General features: G+C 50.3%; 3 protein-coding genes across 3 annotated transcripts, besides 1 other annotated feature; 1 reads left to right on the top strand and 2 right to left on the bottom strand.

Annotated features, from left to right (window-relative positions):
- Positions 1 to 15,118: part of a sequence feature (contig 1.172 1..523550(1)) that runs on past both edges of the window.
- ANIA_09388 (tyrosinase family protein) lies at positions 2,695 to 3,894 on the bottom strand (the record flags this gene model as incomplete). The annotated part of the gene is made up of 4 exons (XM_677565.1): positions 2,695 to 3,370; positions 3,433 to 3,518; positions 3,584 to 3,737; positions 3,788 to 3,894. The coding sequence occupies 4 exons, from the start codon at positions 3,892 to 3,894 to the stop codon at positions 2,695 to 2,697; spliced, it is 1,023 nt and encodes a 340-aa protein (XP_682657.1).
- Positions 5,024 to 6,305, top strand: ANIA_09387 (uncharacterized protein; the record flags this gene model as incomplete). Its single annotated transcript, XM_677564.1, has 4 exons — positions 5,024 to 5,244; positions 5,439 to 5,469; positions 5,568 to 5,745; positions 5,797 to 6,305. 4 exons carry the CDS (start codon positions 5,024 to 5,026, stop codon positions 6,303 to 6,305), a joined length of 939 nt encoding a protein of 312 aa, XP_682656.1.
- On the bottom strand, positions 6,557 to 8,004 carry ANIA_09386 (uncharacterized protein; the record flags this gene model as incomplete). The annotated part of the gene is made up of 4 exons (XM_677563.1): positions 6,557 to 6,800; positions 7,064 to 7,150; positions 7,205 to 7,710; positions 7,768 to 8,004. The coding sequence occupies 4 exons, from the start codon at positions 8,002 to 8,004 to the stop codon at positions 6,557 to 6,559; spliced, it is 1,074 nt and encodes a 357-aa protein (XP_682655.1).

Below are 15,118 nucleotides of genomic sequence, written 5' to 3'. Positions count from 1 at the left end.
ACGCTTGAGCGCTTGGAGGGTGGGGAATTCGTTTGAGGTCGCCTGCACTCTGGCGATATCAACCGTCTCCGCACGATCAAGACCCTACATGGCTATGAACAAATCCATCTTGCCAGCTCATCAGCCATCTGGTCTTTCCGTCTCGTCCCCAGTGTAGCGATAGTCTAAACGAATGACTGTGCTTTATCCTCAAAAGTATCCTAACTCGGCTAGAAGGGGTGTAATTGGTGCAGATAATGGCATCTAGAGCTAGGTTGTTCGCAACGACACGGTGGGTGTGCTGAAAACGCCTTCTCCTCTGCTGAGCAGTTAATAGTAATCTGGAGCTTCGCGTAGGATGTCTGTTGGGGGGTTTGTATAATCCATGGTCTTGAAGCCACCTAGGGGCTTGTATCTGCACACAAGGCTAACGATAGGAGGAGGAGGAGGAGCCGAATGCTCATTATACTGGCTAATACGGCCAGTGAGTGGTGAATCAATTCTTTGGCGTAGTAAGGGAATGAGAATTTCTTGGGGATTTGATTACCTTAGAAGGCTGAGGAATATTACATCCTATGTTTAGAATAGAGACTGCAATATGTTCCTCCTTAATCTGAGTAACGTCTTTCTTGGCCTGGTCTTTTGAGCTCAGGCTTAGGGCTTGGTACTATATGTATGCATATGTACCAGTCTGCCTGTAAGAGGTCTGTGATACGAGCCAGCCGCCTCGCTACTGCTTGTCTTGTGATTTCCCTGGATGTATACTTACTCCGAGGATATTGGGGGAAAGGTCTGATATTATATATTACGCAGGGATGCAGAAGTTGAGATGCTTGAAACACTCCATGAATCTCTGCAAGGTCTGCAATGTCTCCCAATGACCGCTTCAGCGAAGGCCCTACCAAACTGATCCGTTGCGTACTTTCCAGGGGCCCTGATACAGATTACCAAAATAGTCAGTACGAAACAGCCGCATTGCTCTTCGCAGTCCACAGAGCAAATCCCACCAGTCCGTGGGTCGCTTGAGAGTGGAGCGGAGCCCAATATCAAGGAGTCGCCGCGACGGATTCCCATGGACAGGACGCTTATTGGCGCTCCTGCTGATAATCAATAAGCAGCAATTGCTTTATACCGTCTCTCGTTAGACACTGGGCTCCTCCGACCGTCCATGGCACCGACTGGCACACAATGAGAACAGCCTTTTGCCAGCCAAACAGATATTGTGGATTAACTGCTGGATTGAGAATCTCACTCAGCGCGGAGAATCCCGAGATCATCAGGAACAAGCATGGAGGGCGCGGTGATTCCAGCAGAGACTGCAAGACGGCCCGTTCCTTGGTGGGGATGGAAGAACGGGCTTCCATGGGTTCGGATCCAGCCTAGAAAGCTTGGACAGTCTTTGTGGCTATACTTGCAAATACCCTAAAATCCATCTTGTTCGCAAAGCTGGTGTGTTTCTGGCTCACTTTAGTTGGTGAGTGTATTGGTCCTTGAGCCAGGGATTGCAAGACCTTTCGCTCACAGTACAGTTCTAGTTTCTAAAGACATGGCGAGACTGTTGTCTCAGGAAGGGGTAGACCTGTCCAGCCTGATGATGATGACTGGATACCAGGACCCTGGGCCGCAAGGGGTAGTACGACAGCTAGCAGTGAAAGGAAGAAGTTTAGATTGGCCTGATAGTAAGTCTACATACCATTGTTACGAGGAGCAAAGAGTGGCCAGAAGATGTGGTGAGGTGTGCGGGCAGAGACAGGGTCTGATGTGGACCAACTAATAATCATATCAGACACCAGAATTATGAGAAGCAGAAAACAATGGTAGTAGCTTTGGTAAGGCTGCTAGCAGAAAAAGGGGTAGAAATGAGTCTTCGAGCCAGTGGACTGGCTGAGGTTCCTGAAATGCAAGAAGCAGGCAATGTTCTGCAGCGGCTTGTTTTAAGAAAAGAACTATCGAGTATTGAACTGGGATACAAAGTGAAGAATGGCCGAGCCGTCTCCATATTTGGTTGATTAGGTGATTTGTTGTTTCTAGCATGAATTCCACCCACTCAGCGGGAAAAGGAATACTAAGTTGATGATTCAATGCTGGAGTTGTTATTCAGCAAACTCTGTCAGTTAGTTCGGGTACCGGTATGCGATTGGAATAGATAATCAGCAAACCACCTACTGCAGAGCTGAACAGATTAAATAAAATACCATTTCGTGACCTTCGTCTGCTATCAGGACCCTCGACTGGACCAATCTTGTAAAGCACAGTAAGACACATTGTAAGTCATCTCCACACGTCAGGAAGGAGCGCTCTGTGGGAGGCGGCCTTGCATGACGCTTTTTCGGGGTCGGTGAGCCACGTTGCTGTAGCGGGAACTGCTTTCATATTAGCAATATTAATTGGTGGAAATTTGAGACTTTGGTAATTTTGGACAATAGGAGCATATAAGATGGGCAGTCAGAAGAGAGCGGCTTGGTCAAGTATCACCCATTATAGATCCAAGGCAACAATAGGCCAACCCAATAGGTCATTCAAAGTGCAAGGAATGAGCTGGTATTGTGTCGATAGAGTACAATTGATAAAGAGCGAAAACAATCCAGAAAGCTTGCGCTATCAGCTCGACACACAGATGTCTCATGTACAAACCTTTGCACGCTCGTCTAGACGGCGAAAACAGATGTCTCTATGCAATAGCGGGCCAAAGATAAAGAGAGGAAAAGCATCACCTCAAGCGGTGTCGTAGGTATAGCACAGAACATCACCATTTGTGCTGAGAAGCTGCTCAAGGGTAGCATTTCCAGCAAGAGCGCCAATGTTGACTGTAAAGTCAAGAGTGACGTTCTTCCCACTGTAGTCAAGTGGTTCAATAGGACCACCGACCTGGTGAAGACGTGTGGGAAGATCCTGCTGCTGCCACTCCCAGAGAATGCGGTCCAGGTTGCCGTGGTGTAGGTAGAAGAGTGGGTCACCGGGGCTCTCGTACTGGTTACCTAGGGTTCCGAGGACACCGCCAGCACCAAAGTGACCGCTGCCGTGAATGTTGGGCTCACTGAAGTCAGGGATGTTCTCCAGGGCTCGTGCGAAGGATGTGTAGTCGGGCTGGCTCTGCACCCAGTCGACGAGGCTCTGTGCTGCGAAGCTGTTCATGATCCAGGGGATGAAGTCGCGCTTGAGGCAGCCGCCGCCACTGTGGTGAAGCTGGAACTTGTCTGGCGTGAAGGGGCCAGTCTTGACGCAGCCACCGCCGGTACGGCCAGTGAGGTTGAAGGGGTTGTCTGCTGGATCGGTGATCTCAACCCACGCTCCATTTCCGCCGAATCCGGTATCTGGATCAAAGATCTCCGTCTCGAAGATAGCGGTTGAGGAGAGGTTAGTCGAGGCATCAAGCGACCAATTCCAGTACCTAGGGAATATCACAGTCAGCCAACGTTTCTACGTCTGACTCCAAAGCAACCGGGAACTCACGGCTGGGCACCGGTATATCCACATTCCTCACGCAGTGACTTCTCGTAAGAAGCGACAAAGTATCGATGCCAGAGGGCAAAGTGGCCCTGAGAGTGAACAGTGATCAGCGTGCTTGGCAAGAAAAAGTAAAATAATCCTGCAGGGGCCTTACCACCCAGTGAATACTTGGGGTTTGATTTGAGTGAACAGCTTGGAAATCATCAAAACGATTGGCGGTACCATCGAGACCAGACTTGGGATCCAGAGTAGTCAAGCATTGGACGGCCGCAATGTACTCTGCCTTCTCTTCGGCACTCAGTTGTCTCCTATGGATGTGTTAGCACTGCCAGACGCAGAAGCTATAACACAGGTTTACCATTCTTTGCGCACAGGGGGATTACTGCACGTTGTACGGCTCCCATGGGGAACACCGGAGGCAAGGTGAAGAAGCGCCAAAGAGAAGAGGACCCCGGCGAGACGCATCTTGAAAGTTGTCTGAAACGCTGAACTACGGCTTGAGGAGTTTCCAGTGCCACATGGGAGACCGATGGCTTTTTGAATACAATATTCGGGTTTACCGGCTATGGCTTTTACGGCTTGAAGCTGGAAGCCCTAACTACCGGGATCAGTGCCACTATGGGCCAATGTCGTCGAGTCAGCTAGTCTCGATTAGCGTTGTACCGGCGTGCGTTTGGTGGGACGTAGGAGGGCAATCCCTGTCAGGCTATCAGGCTGTCCAATCTCTAGGCGCGCATGGCGCCATAGCCAGGATCCACCTGTAAAGTGCAAGGCGGCTGGACGGGTGGATTCCACATTGATAACTTCCAGATTTGGCTCGGCCTCGCATCGTCAAGTCCATGCTGAAGTTTGTTATCCAAACACCGCTCGCCTGATACGATTGAGTCTGGCAGGTTCGCATTAGTTGATGGATCCTTCTCTAGGTTGCAAAAGTTCTCGAACACTCCGCCCCAGCGTGCTGATTGACAGTGACATGGTCGTGTATGGCCCCTTGGGAATTCCGGCCAAAAAAAAAGAGCAGTGACCACGTGGAGACTGGCAAGCACCGGTTAAACTGGACCACGAATGCCTCCAATCGCGATTGCAGACACGACCAGATAGTTGTTTGTAATATATTCCTTCTAGATAACTTCCAGCACCGGAGAAATCATCGGAGATTGCGTCCTGAAGACTCGAATCGATCCTGCGCGACACCTTAATGTTCGCCTAGACCTCTATGCATATGAAACACACTCGCCCCATTTGGCTCTTGCCGAGTCTTCAGAGCCCTTGTAGTGGCTGTAAGTGGGCGAGTCCAGGGCCGGGGCCCTGGGACTTATGCAATAGCTTGGATGAATTGTTGTCCACGTTATGACGAACATTGTAACCCTGATCCAGAGAATTCATTTCTTTTAATCTCTTTCTTCGTTCTCGAATCACCGGTGGCGTATTGTTTTGTCACTAAGACAGTGTCAGAGACTTGATGCTCATTTGCCTTATTAGCCCAGCCAGACCCTAAAAGACCTTCGAGAAGGGAGACAATTGTAAGGATTGTCGCCCTCTTCCTGTGAACAGAGCATATGCAGTCTGTTCAAAATCTTGCTCCTGTCAGATCATGGCATACATATCGGCCAGCCATGGCTCGTTGCAGCCGGTGTTCCTCATTGTTATGAGCATTCTGCTGTTCCTCTCGGTCGTCACCGTCTCATTGCGGCTGTTTTGTCGGGTTTTCCGCGTCCACAAAACAGGCATTGATGACTACCTCATCGTGGCAGCAACGGCCGTGACCATCGGGATGGGAATCATGAATGGATTCCATGTCGCGGTAGGAACAGGGTACGTTGCGTTTCCTCACTGCTGTCTAGTTCCTGGTTGACGCGTACCAGCCAGCACCTGAAATACTTGGACCTGTCGGTGGTCCTTGTACCCACGCTCAAACATTGGTATGCATATCAAATGGTCTATCCGATCACCGTTGGGCTCGTCAAGTTTAGCATCTTGACACAGTATTACCGGATATTTGAAATTAGAAAATTCAGAATTCAGGTTATTGTGGTCGGGGTATTTGTTCTGGTCTATACCATTGTTTGCATCTTTGTGAATGTGTGATATTTGTCCTGCCCTGTGTATCCATTAGAGATTGCTGACAAGCCGTCCAGGCCTTTGAATGTCACAGCAAGCCTTGGCGGGCATGGGATCCCTCATTTCCCGAGGGCTGCAACAATCTTCCAGCGACATATTTTTCGACCGCGGCTATAACTATTTTCACAGATCTGGTGATTCTCATCATGCCAATACCGCAGCTGATGAAGCTTAACATCCACCCACGAAGAAAATGTATGTTTAGCCCAAGGGAGCAACTGAGAGTACATCTGACAATGGCCCCAGACGCCTTGGTAGCCATCTTTTTGACAGGGACATTTGCGTCCGCTGCATCGATCGCCCGTCTGAACGCTTTGTACAAGTATACAGTCACGGAAGATGTTTCGTACGATGCCATTCTGATTCTTCTCTGGACGCAAATCGAGGTGAACGTCGCCATCATATCCGCATCCGCGCCCTCGCTTCGGCCGCTATTCAACCGTATCTTCAAGGGTTCCTCGTACGACCGGCCACGACCGTCAAACTCCCCGTATCCGGGATACGGCACGTACGGACATGGCGAATCACATTATCGACGGACAATCACGCACGGTAACACCCACGGAGCGATCGAACTCACTTCCCGCGATGACGACGCGAGTCCTGCCGCCGGTGTACATGGGGTGATCCGATCTAGCTCGCGAGCTCGAGCGTTGGTTAACGACGAGACCAGTAGCCAGGAGCATATCCTTGACCAGAACACAAACATTGTGAAGACGGTGGTGATTGAGATGAAGAGCGAGGGTAGGAGATAATCTGTGCGAAAGCTCGGGTTTACATAAGGGAAGAAATGGGTGCGTGTCCATCTAAGTGGCTGGTGTTTGGGTTAGGAAAAGGCGTTGAGGTTTCTGCGTAGGGACCAGGGTATGATTGACGATCTAGAATATACTTGTAATTAGTCCAGGAACATATATCCTCTTGAAATATTCGCTTACCTTTCTATTTTTCCCATCCAGACCAGGAGAACCCTGTTTTGATGACGGGTGATTCGCGCTCAATCGCTATCCTAAAAGGAAATAGCAAGCTGTTGAGCCTGAGGATTCTGAGAATTGAAGTCATCCGTACGATATAATGATCCGCCGGGAGCATCCACAGATCGACCATCAATATTTTCGTTCTGGTCTTGGGCGATCGATCGGATCTTGCGCGGACCGTGGGCTGCGGAGGGAGTGTGGTGGGTAAAGTGCGGGTCGGCTGCGAACCGAAGCTGGTGGCCAGAGTTTATGCGGGACTGTGTACTGAGCAGGGACCTGGCTTTCAGCTCGATATGCAGAAAATATTATTATATTATTAGGAGAGATTACGGGGCAATTAGAGCCAATGCTAGATTTCTGAACTAGAGTATAAGAGTAATGTAGATCCGCAAAGCCCATAACTTTTCCCGGGGTATCATATCCAGATGTCATTAAACAAGGCAAAGTCTGTCGCATACTATCACCGCCATGAAGAAAACCATCTTGAATGCCGTGGTATTGGTGGGAGAGGCTCAGTGCGCGTATTGATATTCCGATACCTAGCGGGCGTAGAGGAAGGACTGAACGTCGAAAAGGATTCCATATGGTTATCCTGGTTCAGCTTTCTGGAAGACATGGTGTCGATCCTGAAAAGATTTGTGTTAGCAAATATACCTTTACCATGTCTGCTGGGCACGTACAGCATTACTAGCGGGAACAAACACTCCATAGTATATGCGAATCGGTCGATTTGCCCAGCAACTGTAGTCGCGGACTGCGAGGTGACTTGCGACGAGTAAGTCACGGCGCGCGTGATTCCGATAAAGCAGAGACTCGCGACGCGAATCTCGGTTGTACGGAGAAGATACCGGAAAATGAGTCTGGTAGAGGAGATTTTCGGGGAGACTCGATAGGCATTATGGAGCAGACGAATGAGAAAAAAGGAGCTCCAAGTTTCAACGAGGGCGATCGATGTGAAATATCCGACATGAAGGTAGCCGATCTGGTGCTGGTACGGCCCGCCGGAATGGACGGTATCGACACCGCTGACGATATTCAATATCCGATAGACCAGGATGGTCATACGAAGCGATGTGATAGCCACCAGGAGGAACCAGAACATGCAGAGAAAGATAGTGCGCGCGGTTCCGCGAAGGGTATGGACCAGGATCTGGTAACTGTAAAAGGAGAGGCCTGCCTCTTGGATCTAGAAGAGAGGACTAATGAGTCGAGAGCAGAGGGCTCGAAAAAGCACTGCGCTTACCAGCCAGAAGAAGTCGGCAAAGCCACTTGCTACGGCTCTGTTGGGGATCGGATAATGGGTGGCATAGAATGCGTAGTAACAGGCCCCGTTCGCTATTGCACACGAAATGGACACCACGATTGGAATATAGGTCAATGGGCTGGGGCGACTGATGAAGAGAGCCCAGACGCCGACAAGAGTGGCAAAGAGCCCAATGCTGCTCAAGATGGACCAGCTCAATTCGAAGTATGTGGCCATGGTGAGATGAGGATTAGGCTGGGGGTACTTGGGATCCATCTCGACTGGCCAACCCCCCAGCGGAGCATCTGCTGCTTGGGGTTGATGATGGGAGTCTTCATGCGTTGTCGAGAATAAAAAGGATCTCGGGAGAAAACAGAACGATGACCATCAACGAAAACGATGACTGATATACGAAGATTGAACTCCTGGGGAAAGCGTCTGCCCCCTGCGGAGGTGAAACACTGGTCGCGTGTTGATCACACCCCCCACAAATCTCATTGACGGACTAATTCCAGATCGAGGTCGTCCCGTTGAATCAGACACTACGAAAAACTGAATCGCAGAAACCTTCTTCTCCGAATGGAAATGGTCTCCGGCAGTCCTTGTATGCCCCGTACTCTCGACGGAGTTCATGTGGAGGAGGGGGATGAGGAGGAGGGGGTGTTGGAAGGGTGGCGACTGACCAGACTGGCGGGGATCGAGGCTCTGACGTCCTCTACCCGGTTCGTCCGCGATATGGTATCCAGATAGGTACGTGCACGGTGCACATTTTCTAGAGTACACCAGAGCACATTATAGACAGAAACCTGCTGAGAATCACTCTACAGCACGTCTACAGCGTACTTTGGAAAGACAACATACGTATCCCCGCCATGGCTCTCTATCGACCCTATTCACATCTCGCCTCAACTTGGCTCGCATGCAGTTATACGGAATACGGCGGGGGGTCAAAGTGCCAGGTCTCGGGGAGCTGGCAGCCCGGTCCAGCAGTCACCCTCTGGACCATTAGAGTTCAGCCAGGATTGACGGACCGTAGCTTTAGGCGATAGCGGAATCCCTCACTTCCAATGGACGGGTGTTTGAGACCACAACTCAAAAGGCTGAGGGCCGGCAAATACCCCGGACTTCAACCTCATCTTCCTTAACCACGGCCCGGAGTCCCATTTGGAGAATGGGTTGTGTGGAGGAGTGGCCGGGTGCGCGCCGAGAACCAGAGTTGTTGGACATCTCGAGTCGTGACGATCTGGGTTGAACTTGGACTGTTCTCAGAACGGGTGGAAACCGCTAGTACTGGCCTTTCGCATCCGGCGCTTGAGGCCAAACCCTGGTCGAACTAGTGACTGGCTATATTAATACGTCGTAATACACCGTGTTCCGTAGAGACTTCCCCAATAGATTGCTGTGTCCGTCGAGAAGTTCAACCGAGATTTTGCCTGGCTTTCGCCTGGCTTTCGGGCGGTATCGGGGTCGGTCAACCCAACACTTCATGGCCTCATCAATAATGCCTCATCGATAATGCCGTGAACGCAGGTCTTCTGGGTTACTTGCTATTTCCGAACCGTATTTCGTAAATCAAATGAGAAGGCAGACTCGAAACCTGATGCAACCGATTCAGAATCCACTTCAAAACCCGACTCAAAACCCGACCGCGATCGCGCCAAAGGTCGGGTATCCATCTCCCACCAAAATTCAGTGCGTGGAATGGCGGACACTGTGAGAGGCCGATTCCGGATGCCCCCAAGATCACACCATAGATGCAGCGCGGCATTCCAAGTCACAGCCGCCATGTTTCTTCTGCGCACGTGGCAAAGGTCTTCGGTTATTGCCAAGTCGAGATTATGTCGTCTGGATAGCCCGTCTTCGCGTCTAAGTCAGGTGGCGTCGTTTGAACTGGCCTCTAGCGTCTTGGCTCTGGAGTGCGTCGGCCCCAAGGCGGCGTTGAGAACGTCTGCGCAGTGGGGCGCGCGCATGGGATGATGCCGCAGCCGAAGGCTCCTGGGGCTCCGGGATAGGCCTCCTTCAGCAGTCTACCGGTGGTGACTCGAGTCCGGACACTACGAAAGGAATCTTATTATCCTCTTAGGCACTGCATTAGGAGTTCACGAAATTATGAAGATCATCGCTCGGCTGGGGGATTATTCTATGGCAGCCTTCTGAGAAACCGAGACCAATATTTGGAGACGCCAAGGCTCGAAATCTTGACGGGCCTGGCCAGAAAAAAGGGCCAGAAAAGGGTTAATATAAGGTCTGGAGCGCCTGACTGGATTCCCGATTATTTGTGTAGTGGCCCTGCTGCGCGCCGCCATATTTTCTGCGAAACTGCAATTTCGGCCTTGAAAGGTCTTGAAATTAGACCCATCTGATGCTCGGGCATTGCGTGGACTGGTTTATTGTTCAATATGCCGATTGTTAGCAAAGTACGCCTGGGGCCGCAGAAAGGGGGAATCAGCGAGTCCATACACGAGTCATTGAGGTCCGCACATTCAGGCATACCAGGGGTGATTGAGCCTTCGGCCGTGAATGCTGGGCGGTATAGACGCCGTACTAAATAGTCTGGGGTTCCACTTGCTGTGGATAAACCCGCTGTCAAATCATCGCGGATCCCTTGATCATCTCAGCCGGCGGGAATAACGGTTGTTGTGGATAATGCCCTAAGTTCCACAAATGTATCGGCCGACGCATATGTTCGGTCTTTCTGCATTTTCCTTGCTTTGATTGAATTACCCAAGCGTCTCATGGCTAGAGATTGTTAGCACCGAGACTGAGAGGCACCTAGACTGAGAGGGTTCGACGGCAGACGTACAGTCACAATAGAATCGCTAGCCACGATGTTCGCATCACTTTTTTTTGTCTCTTATTTCGGAGAGAATCGTGGATCTGATCCTGCCGCAAAATCACGATAAATCAATGATAGAGGTATTGCTGAGCTTCGTAACATGAAGACATGGTCTGGAGGCGCTGTTTCGGAAGCGATATCAATTTTGGCTCGCAGAACTGATCAAGTACCTTGGTTCAGTCAGCATGAATGCCACTTCTAGCCATTAAGGGCGCAAAAAATCAGGCAATACCTAAGATATCCCAGCATAATTGCGAAGCATAATAGCGAAGCAATCAGGCAGCAAATTGGGTAGGTCAGAGGCAAACGCCTTGCTGGGGCAGAGGCGTGGTACCAGATTATCCTATGTCAGCGAGTGAGGAGGTTACTAAGGGGAATTTGTTGGGTTCTCGTTTCTGGGACGTGTTTTTGTGATTAAAGGACAGCAAATCAAGAAGCATAACTGCCCTCGAACCAATCTCTCGCGACGAGTTCACTGGAAAAGGTAGTGCTAATGTAACCCTAACTTGGGCATAACGCGACAGACTACGAGGTTTGTTTTTCTTGCCCAAGAAAGCAGGGACGTGTTCCGTTAGACCAAGATGCAATCTGTACAGATTATTTGGGTCATCGCGTATGAAGGCTCTCCTGCAACCGCAACGCCTACGATTCCAGGTCAAAGGTGCCTTCGTAAGCTGGCGGTTTATACGCTGGGCCGGAAGTGTGATTTACGGCAGTGCACTTTCTTGGACAGGGGAGTCCGAAAGAGGCATGCCGTAGAGATATGAAACAGGATCATTTGCTAACACAAGCATAACGTAACTGTCAGCAATTGAGACTGCAGTGCTGCGGACGAGGCGTAGGTACGGCGCTTTTCAGGAGAATTCTGGCTAATGAGACAAGAGAAGCAGCGCAGCAGAAGCCATCACAATCAAACTGCTGGTAAGCAAGGCATCAAGATGCACAACCCGATGCACTATCTCCAAGCTTATGCCCCGAGGGCGAGTCGTAGATCTGCCCAGTCAGCATACGAAATTACAGTCAGCAATCGAAGCCAGCGTCAGCTGAATCACCAAGCTTCGAGCTGCTCGAGACCCCTGGAGGCTCACTCGGGGAAACCCGCCTCGAGAGGTGGTCTAGAATACCCATTGGCGCGGAGATACCTGAACAGTATACCGCAGACCATGCTGTGGGACATGCGCAAAATTCTTTGTTTAGGTGGTTTAATGAGGTCTAACAAGATCAACGCCTGATACTGGCCAAAGCTGTTGTGCGCTCTCAAAGGCGAGTCGTCAGCTGGGACGCGCATGCTGTCCCAGCCTTGTGGAAGTTGTGGCACCAAACTGGCCCGAGCCCGCATCCCCTCCATTTACCAAATTAGGTTAACCGTGAAATCGGCGCGCGATATACTTTCGGGAATCGGCAGAAAGTGTATATGACAGGGCACATCACTTCTCACTAATGATAAATCGAGCCCGACTGCCATCTTATCCTCGTCGGCTCATTGCGAGTAAATATAGGCACTGGCTCGAAAAGCAGCCGCACCATCGAGGATTCATAACCGATTGGATTACCCCTCGCTGCCCTTGTAGCTACGGGCCGGTCCAGCCGGTAAGCATTCCTTTGTCTCGACTCTCAAAGGGATCCCGGGCCACCGAGTGACCCGTCGAGCGAGTGGAGAAAGGATTGACGTAACAAGCGCTCAACGGCGAGGCGAGGGGAGTTCCATACCCCTGCATTGTCGGTTACCGTTTGCCTGCGGACGAAACCTGAATCACCGGCAGACTTCGACGACTTCCGGCCAAATTGCAACGGAGAGGTCAAAAGTTCGTGCAACCAGGGATTTATCGCACCTGGCAGCGCGAAAAGTACCAAGGGCCATGCCGTGCTGCTTGGGTTTGAGCTTCAAGGATGTGGTGTAGCTCCAGCCGTATCCAATCCTGATCAACACCCACCACCTATATTGGATAGACGATGAGGCAGTTTTCAAATCGGTCCCAGAGCTGAAATGTACGGACTTTGTTTGTGCCACATATATCTCAGATTCCGCGGATGCCACAAATCCCGATTCGCCAATCAGATAAACAGGTAAGGGACCTAGTCTCGACGTTCAAAGAAACTCATACGCGATGCTCGAGGAGGTCCAGTAGATATCGGACGCTCTATAAACCAACAGCCGTGAGTACTATGGACAAAATGCCAAGGAGCCGCTTTGAGTGTATCGTCGAGCGTGGTTCATGACTGACCCTTGATCAACGAAATCCTGGCACTATAAACCGCGAACCAGTGGAGACCACGCATTTCCTCAATTCTTGCCTGCGAATGGTCTCAGTATTTCTCAAACGATTGAACGGTTGAACGGTTCCTGTAAATAGCGGTGAATCTGGACCAGAGTTCCAGCAAGGGTCGCAATCGACCTCAGTGTATCTGGACGCGCGCCTGAGAAGGGGGTAGGACTGATGAGATGCCGTGGATGTCTGGATTCCATTCTGCACCATTGTAGGGATCAATGGGTGTCTTTTGGATCACGGAAATATATCCAGGTACCTGTTTTAATGTGACTCGGTCGAGATGATTGGACTGTGAGGATACCGTTGTTGATGTCTCAAATATGTTGCTCGTCAGCGTGATTTGCTTTTTCCTTTTTTTTTTTTTTTTTTTTTTTTTTTTTTTTTCATCATCACTTTTATTTATATTATATAATTTTTTTGTTACTTACTCATATATTTGCTTACTTATCTAGTATTCATTTAGATATCTACTATGTATGATTTATTACTTTTTGGCGTTTGGCGACGATGCCCTGACTACAGGCAAATCTGACCTTAACCCTGCGGCAATGTATCGGTATATCTGCGCTCCAAGTGGCTATTGGTCGGATCACTTCCCACAGGAATGGACTTGGGATGATGCTAATATCTCATGATCGACCCCGAAACTTGGAAGCAAGCGTTGGGATTCTAGACCACGGCCCGTCAATTGCTGTCCGCCCGTACGGTACCGGATGCAGGAAAGCGGATGCCCTGGCGTGGGGGGTTCGATGGCGATCATCAGGCGTGTCATCAATCCGGACTCTTGGGGATTTAAGGAATCCACTGAAGCGAACAAAGAGGAAAAGCCAATAGTCGTGAGTGCGTTTCGAGTTCCAAACGGGACGGGAAGGCAGCGGCAAGCCAAGCCACAACATCTGTTGTCACACCATCCAAGGCCAGCCTACACCTACATACACCACTCTGAGCTGCCGTCACTGAATTCCATCACACTCGCATCCTCTGAACCTTCGTTCGATAGAGTCTCGTCTCTCCTCGATCCTTGAATCAGCTAATGCACCCACGTCTCTCGTCGTTCTCTCAAAGTTTCGGCTATCGCTGCCCAACCTCACCAGTCACCGAACGTCCCATTACCGGGACTTGGGCGTGCATCGGCGGAAGCAATTGGGAGTTCGAGAAGACCAATAGGACTGGGGCTGACATGATTCAACAGGCTGTCACAGGGCTTAGAAGCCACAGCAGGAAACTACGTGTTCATGCTGCGGCAGCGGGTTTCCTACCTGCGCCTCTGAGAACCAATCTGAACTGACCTCGCCGATCGTGTGGCACAGCGATAAAGGTGTCAGATGGTGGGACCCATTGTTTCGAATGCTTCGAAAAGAAAAATAAAAAAAATCTTTGGCGTATGCCGCTGCGAGAGGCTAATTTCGTCGCTGCCTTGGATATTTCCGATCTATACACAGCATCGGACGCAACTGCGGTCTTTGTGGATGGCATCCGATTAGACCAGAACGCAACCTTTCTTGGTGAGTGCACGACTTGTCGAGGGTGTACGTTCTTTGTGCTTAGTGTCCCTAAGTCATTTCGCTCCATTGTTGGATTGGGCATTACCGGCCAGGCTGACTCCGTGGTGTATAAAGGCGGGTGTGTTCTCTGATTGTTCAATGGCCTCGAGACGAAAACTACTCATAACCATCAGACTCGCTTGGGCTTACTCCATCTGAACCCTCTGAGAAAAAAACTTCAGATCTGCACTTCCTCGAGAGATCTGGTCCCACTTGCGGCACTATATCGTCTTTTTAAAGGTTCCATCCACAAACTGAAAGGCATTTCATCAACTGTTGAACAATGGACAAGAGAAGCACCAACAACAATAACGGCGGTTCTACCAGGGCCAGCAGGCTCTCCGCTCAAGACCTTGCCCGCTACCAAGCCGAATTGATCTGGATGCACAATAGGACTGTTCGCGAAATAAAGGAAGCCCAAGGCACGTTCCATTCTTATCTATAGTTCCCTACAGACCGGTCTAATCTTGCCTGTTTTACACAGAGAAGGATGCGAGAGAAGCAGAGCTGAGAGCGAAGCAGTCGTCTCAGGAGACTGGAAAATAGGCAAAAAGCTATGAGGTAACTGGGTGAATTTACGCGGGCAATATGGACTTGATTGTGATGTGTGACCTTGTTCCGTGTTTATGGCGGCGTGGATAATGGGGTACTGGGCGTTATTTGGGCACTCGGCATTTTTCAAGATATCCCTGCCAGCTATC

The sequence above is a fragment of the Aspergillus nidulans genome, chromosome VIII (assembly GCF_000011425.1).
Source record: "Aspergillus nidulans FGSC A4 chromosome VIII".
In the NCBI taxonomy this organism is placed as follows: domain Eukaryota; kingdom Fungi; phylum Ascomycota; class Eurotiomycetes; order Eurotiales; family Aspergillaceae; genus Aspergillus; species Aspergillus nidulans.
The sequence above is the reverse complement of the archived record's forward strand: the minus strand, read 5'-3'. Positions and strand labels throughout refer to the sequence as shown.